Source organism: Athene cunicularia (assembly GCF_003259725.1).
Source record: "Athene cunicularia isolate RWA chromosome 7 unlocalized genomic scaffold, athCun1 chr7_part1, whole genome shotgun sequence".
Taxonomy (NCBI): Eukaryota; Metazoa; Chordata; class Aves; order Strigiformes; family Strigidae; genus Athene; species Athene cunicularia.
The window spans coordinates 11,615,939-11,631,285 of record NW_020799107.1 but is presented as its reverse complement, the minus strand read 5'-3'; the positions used below and the strand labels follow the sequence as shown (position 1 = coordinate 11,631,285).

At 49.3% G+C, this 15,347-nt stretch overlaps 1 protein-coding gene across 1 annotated transcript in view; it reads right to left on the bottom strand.

Annotated features, from left to right (window-relative positions):
* LOC113482075 (neuronal PAS domain-containing protein 2-like) overlaps positions 1-15,341 on the bottom strand; it is a 28,506-nt gene extending 13,165 nt beyond the window's left edge. The window contains exons 1-2 of the mRNA XM_026852404.1: positions 15,293-15,341; positions 10,958-11,145 (exon numbers count right to left, since the gene is read on the bottom strand). Of these exons, the coding sequence (XP_026708205.1) occupies positions 10,958-11,145; positions 15,293-15,333 (229 nt within the window). The 5' untranslated portion in view covers positions 15,334-15,341. The remainder of the gene's footprint in view (positions 1-10,957; positions 11,146-15,292) is intronic.
* Between the last annotated feature and the right edge of the window lie 6 nt (positions 15,342-15,347).

Genomic DNA, 15,347 nt, shown 5'->3' with positions numbered 1-15,347 from the left:
CTTCTGCCCTTTCCATCCTGCACCATCACTTGCTGGAGGAAAGCCCAGGTTGTGGGGAACTCCCCCAGGACATGCCTTCCCCTCCCTGACAGCTCCCCTCCAGGTCAGTTAAGCCCACACCACAAATGTGCATTGCCCCCCACAATCTCCCATTCCCATTTCTGCAGGGAACAACCCTCTGAGTAGATACTTCCCAAACCAGCAAGAGGTAGATCAGCCAGGCCAGGGGGATACAAGACCTCCAGGAAAGGTTGGAGAAGGTGAGGTTCAACACCAGGCAAGCAGTCACTAGGCTGTTTGCTCATCAGTCAAGAAAAGGCACGTCCCAAGGAGTTTCACAAGGCAGGTTTGAGGCAATCACCAAGCAAAAAGCCTCCTCACATGACTGCCAAGTGATCCCCAACAAAAAACTTCCAAAACCCATCTGGACTACGGGTATGGCTTCAATTTGCACATGATGGAGCAAAATAGTTTCAAAATGAAACACTAAAATTTAAAAAAAGAATCAATTCTTTTGAATGGTTGAATCCCCTCTAAAGCATTGAAATGAGGCAAGCTGGTGGGGAAATCAAAAAATAAACCAAGTTCTTCCAAAACAAAGCTCCAAAAGGGCAGAGAGTGTTTTGAGCGATGAATGTCCCAAGAGCACATTGTCTTCAGCTCTTTGACAGTGTCTACCAGCAGCATCTTCAGGGAGAGCTGCAACAAGCTGGGGAGAGCAAACACTTATTTGCTCATTTTGTGCTTTCCAGCAAAATAATTTCTTCCAACTCCCCCACTGATCTTAGCAAGGGGCTTTTAATCTCCCATCAGAGAGGCTCACTTCCCCTACTCTGAAACACAGAATGGTCCATTTCTGCACAGCTGAGCTAGAAAATCCTGCAGTATCTATCTCCTGTGGGAGACACTATGATGACCTGTCATGGGGAGAAGGCCTGGAGCACAGAGAGAGGGTAGAAAACCAAAGAGATGGAGTCTGCCAACTGCTTTGCCACCAAGCATCACTGCACCGGGGTTGCAAGGTCCTAACTGCAGAGCATGGATTGTGACTGGTGCTTCTAAGTATTGGTGGTGTAGAGCAGCTGGTGTTCACATCCAGCCCAATCCTCACCATCTATATGGCCAGAGGCCAAGAAGATGCTGAGGCCAGTGCATGAGGCAAAATATTTACATGGTGCCCTCCAACCAAAATAATCCAGCAATGTGTGACATGAGCTCCCCTTACTTTCATCATCACTTCAACACCTACAGCCCAGTCTTGTTCTTGCAGAGGGCTTCTCTGCTTCAAGACACAGCCACTCTGCTGGATGGCTTTGCCAGTGATGGAGTGAGCACCCAGCAGACGGGCAGGGCTGGGGCTGCTCTCAGAAGCTGCAGTCGTTCCTCAGCAGTCTAGATGATCTGGAGACCTCTTGCACCCATTTTCAGGTGATAACTCTTCACATTCAAACATGTCAACACTGGGTGTCCTCCTCAACCAATAATTTGGGAGGAAAGCATCCCTGTGGCTTTCCTCCTCCAAACAGGTCTCTGAACTCATCCTCACTCAAATTGACAAGAATCACAGGGGCTGGATAGGAGCAACCCCAAAGGATGCCCGTGTACATCCAGAGGACTCCAGGCCCATGTAACCACCAGGGGTACAGACACTATTCCCAGTTACTTTTTGACTCAGAAAGGAAAAAAAATAAAATCCTTTTAATCCAAGTGCAGAAAAAAACTCCCACCCCATCTGCAACATGGGTAACCTCATGGGAGGGAGGGATCACTCCTGAAACATCCCCCCTTTGCTTGAGACAAGTTATTAGTCTCTGGGGGATTTCACCAGCACATAAATCCATGCTCACCAGAAACAACTTGCAGTATGATCACACCATGACAGGCAACACTGGTTCTGTCTCCCAATGACATGGGGTGGTGGCTTGAAGTCTCTTCCCCTCCCACTGGCCCCCAGTGCAGCTGGTCAAGGGTGACACATCAAGCGTCTCCAGGACATGCTGTGACTCCGGAGCAGAGCCTACAGCAAGGTCAAGCTGGAGCCAGCACTACCGAGAGCAGGGAGGACTGACAGCCAGGGTTCTTCACGTCAGCAGAGCAGGCTACGTGATGGGGAGATGCCACCCCTCAGCATCCCACCAAGAGGCCCTCAGCCTGCTGAAGGCATGTCTCCAAGGGGCTGCTGGCTAAGAGGCAGTGAAAACAATTGATGGCAAGAAGAGGAGATCCCTGTATGCTGCAAGGCAGGAGAAAACAGCTGCCAAGCCATGTTAAAAGCTGGCTGGTTTACCCCCCATTTGAGAGATTTGTTGTAATGGACCACTACATGTTGAGACACACTTCTGCACAAAGCAGCTGAGACCACAGTTAATGGGATTAAAACAGGTCCAACATGTATACAAGTTATAATATACCCACAGTAGAAGAAATAACTATAGACACAAGGACAATGCACATTTTCTGCTTGTGCCCAGCTTTTTCAGTCTCCTGCTCTGAATCTTTGAGAATTAATGGGAATGAATTCAAGGTTATAAAGACCATGACAAAAGTGATCTGCAGTAACGAGACAAATTCTAGGCATTTGCTGAAGCAATTTGGTGATCATTTATATTTTCAAAGTGCTGGGATAAAGGCTATTGGTGTGTAATGTTAAAGACAGGCAGGAGAAACCCAGCTCTGTCCTGATCCCCTAACACCAGTCAGAGCACTGCTAGAAGCTTCCTGCTGCTGGTGTGATCCCCCAAAGACTGTAAGGCTTTAATTCAAAAGGAAGCCAAGGGACATGTCATCCGGGAGCAGTAACATTTTCAGCATTAATGAATCAGAATGTGTTCTGTTTGTCCCCAAGAGCAACCCTTTCGGTTGGCTTTCTTGCATCTGCAAAGAAGTTTCTAAACTCTGCAGTGTGGAAGAAAGACCTCAAGCGTGAGAAAGCAATCTAATCTCCCCACTTTCTATTCATCACATTCACCAAGAAAAACAAAGCAATGCAACCATAAAGGCTAACATGTCCCTTGCCTCTGGCATGGTTTTGTCACAAAGGGAAAAAAAAAAGTTATTGGTAAAAAAGTCCTGGAGTCAGTTCTGCTCTCATGGACTGAGTTACACCAGTGGGAAATGACAGACTTCACCCATGGCAAGCATTTCTCTTTGAACAGACTCCAGAGATGCCTGGCATCAAGAAACCAGGAGCTCCCAGTTCTAGCAGCCACACCAAGCCATGTGCACCATTTTCTTCTTGGACCTGATCCCAAACCCTGTCAGATTAGCACCAACCTTTGCCTCAGCTGTTTAACAAAGGCATTGTGCCAAGCATTGTGCTCATGCCATCCAAGTAAAACAGGCAAGTGCCAAAACCACAGATTATAAACCTATTAGAAAAAGTCACCCAGTGTTTTTCTGAGGAGGACAGAAATGCCCAGGGGAGCACTGGCAGCTCTGATGCCCATGCCAACCCCACCCCTCCAACCTGCTGCTGCTGCAAGCGCTCCTGCACAGTCCTGCAGAATCTTGCCCAGGGAGGGATTTAAGCTTGACTCCTGTCACTGCATCGGTTAACTTAAGATCCAGACCTCTGTAACTCTGGCCCATGGTAATAGCAGACATGTAGATGAATAAAAAAGCTAATTTAATGCTGACTGTGTTGAGGGCACCTGGTGAAACTTGCAGTCAGCTGCCCTGCAGCAGAGCATTTCAGAGTTGCACAAAGAAAGGCAGACCAACCCCCTGCTCAAGCAGGGTCAGCCAGCGCAGGCTTCCCAGGACCATGAGCAGTCCCCAGCACAGATGGGGATCTTGAATCTAACTTTTATAACTGCATCAGTGCAGGGACAAGGAGTGTCTGAGACGGTTGGTGGGAAGCATGGATGTTGGAGGACTCATCTTGCCCTCCTCCATAGGCAGGAGAATGGAGACCCACCAGGACTCCAGCTCCCATGGTGGCAGGACCATGCCACCCAGCACATCCTTGTGGGATCCATTTCTGCACTGGTACTGCTGGTGCTCAAATACTTGCCTGCAAACAGCACATCTAGTGTAGAGCTAAGAGGCTGCCATCGTGGCTGAAAGGCAGCAGTCAGGGCCACTTGGACCTGGCACCAAGATGAACTCTTGCTCAGCACTGACCAAGCAGAAGTTCCCATCACAGCTGTCTGGAGAGCCCAGGGGAAAGGCTGCATCATGCAAGACCTTCCATGTTCATCCTGAGTATACTGCAACCCTGAAATGGGATCAGTCTAAAAATACATCCACATGTATAAGTGCCAGCTGCAAGACTGACTACACAAACTGTGACCTGACATCTCTGGTGTACCAGCATGAAGAAGAGCCCCTGAAGCTGGTCCCATCTGTGTGGCTTCTACCTGCAGCCTTAACTACTACTTTCCACCAAGCAAAAATGCCCAATAACCTTGTAGGAACTCCTTCAGATTCATACACACCTCTGTCTCAAGCTGTGCTTACATGGTGCAGTGAAGTCTATTAGAAGTTGCTAGTCATCTCAAGCTTTGCCAACCTTCAGAGCAGTCTCATACCAGGAGAAGATTTTTTCCACTGGTTCTTTCTATTGGAGACCTCACCATCTGAGTGATCCTAATCTAGGAATTGTCAGCACATACCCTAAGCACATCCTCTCCACCTTACAGAGGATTTTCAACCCCATTTTCTTGCTGCTCTCACCCTTGGCAGAGTCACATCTGCAACCCCCAGCATCTGCTTTTGTTAAGTGAACCCTAGGAAATGAACTCCAGCACAGATTTCCAGCTAGTTGGAGGTTTCCCAAGCCACTCAGCACTAAACAAACCCACCCAAGCTTTCATGAGCTCTCACTGCTTGCAGCAAGCAGAGCTCCCATCACACCATACAGAGTCCAGAGCATCCTGGCAGCCAGCAGCACTGTGAATGTAGAGGCAAGCTTTCTTCCTTGGGTACTTAACGCTCAAAGAGACAGGGGCCAGCAAAGTTACTTCATATTTATCTGGGAGACCATCAGACACAGGTCCAAGTACCAATCACTGCAAATTGGTTTGCAGACAGAAGCTCAGCACAGGTCGGGTAGTGAGGTCTGCTTATCCAACTGCAGACCCCAAGCATAAATCATGATAACTCTCCCCTGGATGGGAGAGTGGAGGCTGCAGAAACTCCTGTGTACCTGCTGCTGAGCCATGGTTCTCATGGCCAGTCCTCACCTTGGCCACCCCCTTGCTGCGCTCACCAACCAGCTCTTCCTCACACCCTGAGAGGAAGGTGATGGTGAGCTAAAAACAGCATTACAGAGGAGTAACACAGGGATATCCAGGAGGGGACATCTGAGTTTCACATCAGGCAAGCACAAGAAAGCCTGAGCTTTGGGAGTCAATTCCCTGGAGAATTTGGCCATCAAATTTTCTGCTTTGTTGATAGGGCCGGGCAAACACCAGCAGGAAGGGGTACCCTGGCCCATGCACACCCTGCTCGGCACCAGACCACTAAGCAGGGCAGCCAGACCTTCAACATGGGACCCAGATGACCTGGGTCTGATCCCACACAGACAACATGAGACAAGACCCTTTCCCTGGTGTCCACCATGTAAGCAGGCACTGATACTGGCATGAAAACCCACTACGGGTTGCCTTCCACTGTCTCACCCAGGACACTGTCCCAGACCTGGTGCTTGACTTCCTAAACCCCATTAAATAGGTCTGTTCCCAAGCCAGAGGCACACTGTACCCCTGTATCGGAAATACCAGAGAAGATGGAGAACATTGGAAACCCCCTTCCTCACACGTCTCCTCATGTAAGCAGCCAGGCAAGTTGCAGACAACACAGGGAAGCTCAGTCTTACAGCTGGGGGGAGGACTATAAATGCAATTTCCTTTCTGAAAGGAGCACTTGGACACTGGATATAAACCCAAGCTTGCAGAAGCACAGATTTAAGGGCCACAACACAGCCAGCCCAAACTGTGGCTTCCTGAAGGGTTACAGATTCAGTTGCATGGTGCTGCAAAACTCACCTCTAGGTGACTGAGATTTTTAACATGAACACATCATGAATCTTGCTTGTTTTGTCCCTCAGATGAAGCAACCTTACAAAAGTCACTGTGCAAACATTTACAGTAGGCACAAAAACTTGTGCAAACCCAGCTCTAAATCCAAAATGCAAAATAAGAGCTGGGCTTGCTCCTTCAAAGCCATGGTCCGAGATGCAAAGTGGTGGAAACTCCAGGAATTGTTAATTTTTTCCACGGAGAGTAGTCAACCCCCAAAATAGCACAAGATCAGAAAAGCTGTAAAGCTTGTCAGAAAACACTAACCATCCCTGCCAAGCTTTCAGTTCACCCACAGAAGTATACTATTTCTGTTCTGCTTCAAGGAGGTCTCATTTCTAAAACAGATCCCTCTCCACCAGTCACTGCTGGTTCATGGCATCTGTGTGGCAGATGATTTGACCTGGGCAGCACCACAGGTGCCATGTGCATTTTTATGAGCCTGATGGTTACTACAGCCTTGTCTGCTGGTGTCAGAGGGGAGGGTTCCAGGAAAACCTGGAGCCTCACCAGTGTTAACCTCCAACAGTTGAAATTAAAATAAAAAAGCCAAAACCAATTTTATTCATCTCTACTCACAGAAGCACCACCACGCACATCAGGCTGTACAGGAGACTTAAAGCAGGGAGTAAGAGCTAGCAGAAAGGCACCAAATGGTGGGCAGCAGCTAACTGCTCTTGCCTTTCACAACAGTCAGCCTATGTCCTGCCTCAAAGACCTGAATATCTGCTCCAAAGACACGAAGCCAAGAGGAGGGCAGAGCCTCAGATCAGTTTTCTGGCACATGCTGTGTTTCTTGCAAGAACCATCTCTAGCAGTACATGGTATTTTAACTTTTAACCTGTGATACAGCCCAGGCAGTCATACATCCAGGGTCATCTGCCAGCATATGCCTCCCTGACAGACTGGTTATAACCACATACTTTGGCTCCACATAGAACCTATTAACCTTTTGCCTAGGAGAAAGGGCAAGTGCCCAGAGCTGATAGAAATGCTTGAAAAGAGGAACTCTTTATCACTATGGCACCAATTAAAGCTGCCTGGAGTCAAGGCAACAGGCTTGGGCTGCTGATGGAGAAAGGTCGAGGTGGCAGAGAACAAGGATGCTCACTAGGCCATGACATGCTCTCCTGCTGCAGGAGAGGAGCCTGTACAAAGAAGAAAGCAGTCAACAGCAAAACTGAACCAGAAAGCACAGCACAAGGGCTTTCACAATTTCCCCTTGAAATGCCTGATGTGATACACCATGAACAGGCTGCTGTGACTTGCAGATGACACAAGTCTTCATCAGGCAAGGCTCAGACTGAGGCCAACCTTGATGAATCGGTGGGATGATGTGAAGTCAAAGACAAACTTCAGGGCAGACATGGGCAAAGCAAGGAGGCAGGGGGTGGAAATCAAAGGCACAGTGGCCAACTGGGAGTAATCGGCCTCACAGAACAGATCTCCAAGGAGGGGACAAGGTCTGCCACCAAATGTGAATACATGCAATGACAACTGTTTTTCCAAAGTAGTTCTCATGCTGGGAAGCACATGGTAAGTGCATCCAGTGGGAATGGCTCCTGCTCAGAGGCAGGGCTCCCAGCTGGGAGAGCCTGGCACAGGAGTCTCCTCCTGGGGATCAGCATCCCCAGCTGGAGAGTGCCCTGGGAGAGTCCCTGAGGGACAGGTGGGGCAAAAGCTAAGGGACCCAAGTTTATTCAATCTGGAGGAAAGGAGATGTGATAAGGAGCCTTTAAGTACAGAAAGATGCTGATGGCTTCCTGCCCTCATCAGGGTCCATCACCTGTCCCTTTGAGCCCAAGGCACTGGTAATGCAACACACTGTCTGTATGTCCTGACTCCCCCTCACTGTTGGGAGATAATGGACATGTGAGCAATCCTACATGTGTGCATGCCTCAGCAAGGACATGACAAGGACATAGAACAAAACTCAGCAACCAACTCCAGGAGACGGGTTGGGCGGAGAAAGACATTGAGCGTGGCGTTTATTAACCAGTCATGAGAAGGCTCGAAGCACGTGGACAAAGCTAACTGTCCAATCATAAGGATTGTACCACGTACCGTTTGCATACACAGGAGAAACCTATAAAAGGGCTTGCTTACCTTCAATAAATGGGCATTGCTTGATCACACTGGTCGTGTGCATGTCCATAGCTCCCGCACCTCATGTCACGCACGCACACCCACCCATGCCTCCCCCAGCTGCAGGAATCACCCCGGCAGCAGCATTGCTCCACAGCATTTAAGCAACTGCTTTTGTAAGCAGGTTATGAAAGCAATCCCTGGCATCCTTTCAAACTTTATTTGCACTGCAGCCTGCAGCGTTGTGGCCTGCTGGCAGGCAGGGGAGCATGGTGACTCACAGGTGTGCAGTGACTGGCCCCCCAGCTAGGCTCTGCACCCCCTTTTCCCCTCTTAGCCCAGACATGTGCTGGGTGCCACAGAATCCAGCTGTATCAGTATGAAGGGCTGGTCACAACTTTTTTGGAACTCTAGTGGAGAAAGCAATGTAGGTTAATGCTATGCCAGCACCACCTTGGACAGAAGGACCTGTCACATCCCCAAAACATTGCATCTTGCCATCACTGCTTTAGGCTGCCTTCCCAGCTACCCACCCTGCATCTCTGACAGGCAGGGAGTGAATCCTATTTACAGAACCATAGAATCACCTCGGTTGGAAAAGACCTTGAAGATCCTCCACTCCAACCATGAGCCTCACACTGACCATTCTCAACTCCACCAGATCCCTCAGTGCTGGGTCAACCCTATTTCCCAATTTGCCCCCTGAAAAGCAGACAACAAAGGAAGAGACACTCAGCAAGGCCTGCTCTTTGCCCAACCTTGCCTTTGAGGAGCCCCACACCATCCAAAGCATATCTATATCATCCCTCTCGTGCAAAGGCAGCCAGCACAAGACATTCTTCCCTCTGTGACAAGGTGCTTCTTTGCACCCCCATCATGATCTTTGGGGTCCTGCTCCAAGAAGGACCTGCTGGGTCAGAGCCTTTTTGACCCAGCCACAGTCAGCCAGTACCAGCACAGGTTCAGCACAGCCTTCAGCAGCCAGCAGCTCTGAAGACATGCCAGAGGTGCTTGGGGAACTCCACAAGAGAGGTCAGACCAGCACCTGGGGCCAAACAGTCAGCATCTCCAGGGCAAGAACAAGGGTCCACCACACTCAGAGCCACACTGGGTAGTATGCCAGCCACCCTCAAGTCCTTTGCAGAGGTCACACACTGTTGTGATGATCCGACTGCCCCAGGGATGGGACCTAGAGGAGAAGGAGGGAGCTGCTCTGGTTCCCACCTGAGAAACCATCTCTGCCAGAGAGATGTCAGCACTGCAGCCCCATGTGTGAGCTACAGCTTCAGAAATAGGAGACAGACCATCTGCAACACCTGGGCCTGGGAGAGGCTCCTTGGCAGGGTATGGCATGAGCACATGGTATGGGTGTGGCTGTGGCAAGAGGGCAGCCAGCAGGTCTCTGCACCCAGGGTAGCTCGGCTGGCCTCCTCTTTGCAGGATTTCTCTTGCTCATAAAGGCAGCACCACACCAGGTGATGTCTAACAGGGACCTCGCATTGCTCCTCAAATCCAAGGTCTGCAGAGAGACCCTGGAGCCCCAGAACAAACATTTTCACCAGCAGTAACTATCTCAGATACACCAACAACTGCTAAAAATCCACAGTGGTATTGCTGCTGTGACCTGTGAACAGGAGGAAGAAGCCCATGAAGGAAAAACACACCCAAAATCCCTGGTGCCAAGGGCAGGAGCAAAATAGCAGCGATGTCCAGCCACAATTGCTCTCCCTCTGTGGTTGCTGCCCTGCGCTGACATCTCTGCAGCAGCAGAGCTGCAGAGAGGCAAACATGAGGAGACTGGTTTTCCAGCCCTATCAGCTTAACCCTCCATCCTGCAAAAATGAACTGGGGTCTTCGGGTATGAGGCATCACCCTCAGTCTCATAGAAATGAGCTTTAGAGAAGTAGAACAGACCCACAACAGCTGAGCCCAGCAGGGCCAAGGTGGCAAGCACAGCAGTAAACCACCAATGTATGAGACCCCCCCACCACCAAAGGAAGAAAGGGGAGAAAAAAGAGCTGACGAGATGCCAAACCAAAGAACAGCCTTAGGAGCAGCCCTGTTGAACATGCCAACTTTGATGAGCAGAGCAGCCCTGTGCAACACATCCTACCCCTGTCTGCCCAGCAGACAGCAGCTCACAGATCCTGGGCATTTTCAATTTAACTTATTTATAATCTGCAATTCCAGTTAGATGAGGGAAATGCTGCTGTTCAGCAAGACACATTGTTTTATCTGTTGCTTCCTTCACCACAGGCTGGTGGGAGCAGGATGGGTTTTGGACATAAAGGAGGGGTAATCTGGCTGCTAATGAGAAATAAATGGAGAAACTCTGCAGGAGGTCTCAGATGCTGGGCAAGCACCCAAGCTGCTCCCCTCCACCCATGGTGCTGTTTCTCTGCTAGACACTCTCTCCAAAAGGGATGGGGCCAGAGTCTTCTGCTCCCAATACCCCCATAACCTCTCTCAAATCACTTGGCTGCCTGCTCTCCACCCCTGAGACTCAGTTTCCAAGACCAAACTAGGCAGTCTCACTTTCCCAAGGACACTGCTTTTCTGAGACACCAAGCACCCATAACTGACTGAAAAGGATTAGATGTGAGTGTGCAGCACACAAAAGTGGTGATTCCTTCCAGAGAAAACATGGATAAACTGTGCGTCATGTCAGCAAAAGGCCTGAGGAGTAGATATCCCATGAGCATAGCACCTTCCAGCAAGCACTGCCAACTCCTCCTGTGTTCAGGAGACACAACTTCCCACCCCAAAGCAAAGATGGCTTGGGATGGAATGTGAGCAGTGCAGTGGGGATTGACCCCAGGGGCTTTTTCACCCCTCACAACATGGACACTCACCCATCAAGTAGCTCTTCACCTTCAGGTATCCGACAGCCAGTCGTAGGATGGAGAGTTTATCAAGCCTGCTGCGCACATCTTCAGGGAATGGCAGCAAGTTAGTCAGCTTGTTCAGCTCCTGGTTGAGCCGGTCGCGATGCCGCTTGGAGGGGTTGGACTTCACACCCTCAGGGGGGGGTGGTTTGGGGCTGGAAGAGGCAAAGGAGAGTTTAACCAAACTGGGCCTGTCCAACAGGTTCTTTCCAAACCCAGTGTTGACTTCAGTGCAGCCACAACAGTAAAACATCAGGTAGCCAAGGCAAGGCCACATGGCAGCAAGAGAAGCTCCAGCAGGCCCACAAGGCTGGAGGAGACACGGCCATCCCAGATCACCACCTTGTGCAGCCCCAAGCATGATGTTCTCCAGCTGGACTGTGGGGAGATCCTCAGATGGGCACTTTAATGTGCAGCCTGGCTGAGATAGCTCAGCTGGATACTACAGCCTTGCTTCACCACTGAGCCCTGGCAGGGAAAGGGACATGGAGGGCGGAGACTCACAAGCCATCAGAGCATCCTCCTGAGGTCTAGCCTTTTACACACACTCTGCTCTGACCATCCTTTCCCCTCTTCTTCCTCATCCCATAGCCTTCCCACGCAGCAGGTCTCTCCCTGGCCATGCTCCACATGCTCACGCCAGGTCCTCACCACAGAAAGCATGACCTTGAGCTGTTCAGAAGATTCACATCAGCTCATCTGCCAGCCCAGGACTGAGCAGCTCTCAGACAGGCCTTGGCAATGAGCATGCTAACAAATAGCAAGAATGGAAAGCAGGAAGGTCCAAAAAGATTGTTATTTGAATTTATTTCAGCTAGCTTAAATTTCCTCTGACTGCTCAGAACTTGAATCCATTCCTTTAATGACAAATATTACATGGAGGAACACATGTGAAAGTTAACAGATTGGACAAAGAGATACTACATACAGAGGTTTAGGACACAGCACTTAATAAACAGCCTGTTTTTAAAAGAAAAAAAATGCATATTTTAAAAAAATAAATTCTTTTAATAGTTTGATTTCTGATCCTTCCAGGTGGGCATTTTCAACCTGAAACAGCATCTCATGCCAAGCTTAGGCTCTGGGAGCAACCCTCAGTCTGCAGAAGGAGGGATCACAAGGGCAGCTCTTGTCTGTCTTAAGCTGACATGGGAACCTGTCTCTATCAGCTGCAGTTGTTTCACTACAACTGAAGTTCCAGCCACAGCGGTAAGTAAAGTTAGTTAATAACTTTAATGAGTCTTGGATGTCACCTTGCCTTCTTTGATTTTTTAATGCCAATTTGAGTTTTCTAGCTGGAAAAAAAAAAACCTTCAGACCCCCACTCTGTATTTGGTTTGACTGTATCCCCTAATATGCAACTCACTGTTTTGATGTAATTTCTCTAACCACAAACTCCCTCTCTGCAGGCATCCTTGCTTCATAAAGTAGCTTCAAATAACAAAATCCATCAGTATTTAACAGCAATTTGGGCTCTCCCCTCTACTACTACTCTCAAATCTTGCCTGGCAGGACTGTTCACATGTGACAAGACAGGAAATGAACATTAAATGAAATGCAGTGAGGTGCCTGTTGAATTTTCATTGCAAACAGATACCAAGCATGAATGGAAAATTGTAGTATTTTGCCAGAAAAACTCAATCCTGTTTTGTAACATAAGCATCAGGAGAAATATACCCTGCTTCTCAGAGACACTGGGTACAACTCAGCACCAAACTCATCCTTACAAGCTGGGCAAAACACAGCAGCACCAGTGCTTTTATGTACTCAATTAGTCAGTGGCTTAAACTCTTTTGAAATCACTGTCATTCATCAGGAAGTTAAAAAAAAAAAAAAATTTTCCTTTGACTGATTTAAAAAAAAAAAAAAAGAGAAGTAAAGAAAATTAAGAAAATTATTCTGAGCTCTCCTTTAAAGAAAAGTCCTCTGCCTACTCACTGTCCAAATGTAGCCCACAAAAAGCCGTAAGGAAGAGAAAATGAGCTTGGAGATGAGCAAGCAGTGCTGCTCTTTATGGGAGGGGGCAAAATGCAGACCAAAATGTAGCAGGGTCTCTTGGATAGTCTGGCCCAGCACTGGAAGTGCTCTGGCTGAGACAGATGGGGTGACATAGCCAGCAGCAGAGCACCATAAGGCAAAGGCGGACACCCCAACATCTCTGTTCCTGCACATCCCCAGCTGCAGCATGCACGGTGCTTCATGGCCACCACTGAGAGGAAGGATGGTGAAGAGCAAAGCAGCTCTGGTGATGTCTGGCAGCTCTTTCGGTATCCCATTTCCATGGGAAAACGCTGCACCCAGGAGCTCACATGGCCAGAGGCTTCACTGTTCTCCATCCTTAAGGATGCCACGGGGAAACAGCTTCCAGGTCCTCATCGGTGACAAATCTGTTAGCACTCTGCCTGGCAGTTATGAAGCTCCCAGGAGCTCCGTGCAAGCTGGCAGGCAGGGCCAGGAAAATTACCAGTCCCCATCACACACATGCACCAAGGGAAAGGCATTGGCTTGAGCACAACCACATTATTATCCACCACAATCTGCATAGAAAAACATTGAAGGAAAGGACATTTCCCCTGCTAACAAAAAAAGTGAAGCTTGGTCTAGATGTTTAACACCTGTTTAAATTCCCTGCCTTTAGGACTGTCTCCATCCACAATGCAGGGCAAAGCACTGGCAGTCTCTGTTGGCCCCGGGCACCGTACAAAGCTGTCCCAAGGAGCACTACTACCCAAGTGCAACCCTGGGGTTCAACAAAGCAGCTCAACACCTACTCATCAAGCGAGGAAAAGGCATCTTAAAGAGGTCAGAACCCCCATTCTGTTTGCAAGAGCCCTAATGCAGCAGAGTCTTTCGAAATGGATGCAGTGCAAAGCTCAGTGTGGTTGTGCCACGAAGTTCATGATGAAGTTGCTGAGAAGAGCTGCTGACCCCTGTGTAGATGGACCAAAGCAGAGGCACAGGAAAAGCTTTGCTTCCAGCAGGGCAAAGACTGTGCCACTGCTTCAGTGTTGTTTTTCCCCAGCTACCCTTTGAACTGAGAACCCAGCAGGAAGTTTATCACTTTTTCAAGCTGGCAAGTACCAAGTGATATTAACTCTTAACAATAGCTGAGGTTGTCTGAGCTGATATATTGTATCCTAATTTTTACTGATTTTTTTAATAAGTAAAAAGCCCTAAGCAAGCTGAAAAGGGACCAGAGAACACCCTAACCCCATCCTTCCCTCCCCACCAGGCTGGCTGCTCATCCCGCCACCCCCAGCCCTGCTCTGCCTGACCTCTCCCAGCAGGACGCTGCCGCAGATCTGCCCAGTCACAAAGGAAAATAATCTCTTCCGATTCCCAAGCTTGGCCCTGCAGTACCAGGAATTGAGGTCTCTTCTGCTCCAAAAGGACACCCTCTCCCACACCCCGGGCCACCAAATCCGGCCCAAACCCTCAGTCTGGCCCCACCGCAGGGCTGGAATTGCCGCTCTGTGAGGAATGGGGGAAAGGTTTGAGGCAGAGAAACTACTCCTCACATTTCACACTTCTTTAAGACTCTCTCATAAACACCCCAGAGAGGCTCTGGATCACCTTCGCACCATAGATTTATAACACTGATGCTCCTTCCTTCATCCCAGACTTGGGTTCAGCTTATCTGATTCCCCCTCACTGCCTCCTAGAAACATATATACACCCTTATTTCCTATACACACAGTAACCTGAGGGAAACAGGCTGATGTGACTTCAGAGCTAGTATGGGGGGAAGACATGGGAGTCCCAAAGCCAGGGAACTCCAGCAACACAACACCTATTGAGCAGCATGCTAATTAATTATTAAGAAATAGGTAACTTTTGGTAACTAGTAATTGTTGTATGTTTGATTTATGCAAGCACTGAAACACAAGCCAGACAGCAACTCCAACCAGGGGACCTCTGAGCATCTCAAACTCTCCAACGAGCTTCCTCAGAAGAACACCGGGGACACGGGACAGTCATCACCGGGATTTTTATTTTCCTCCAGCATGCCAGAGCCTACAAAGCATTAGCTCCAATTAACCCTAATTAACACAGAGAAGCCCAAGCATGCTGTCTCCCTATCTCTTTTGCTGCTCCAATGCTCACATCAGAGCAGCTGAAGGCAGTTCCCCATAACCAGTTTAGCTCTCGCAGCCCGGTTTTCCACCGCCCCGCCCGGTCCCACACACCTGCCCCCCGCTCCCTCCGCCCTCCCGGCGGCTCCCAAGCTGCCGCAGCCGGGTGTTACAGGAGCAAACACCCATCCCGGAGCACACCCGACACCCCACCCCCAGCTACACCCACCTCTTCGGCACCGGCTTCTTCCTCTTCCTCCCGGCGTACATCCCGCCGGCAGCAC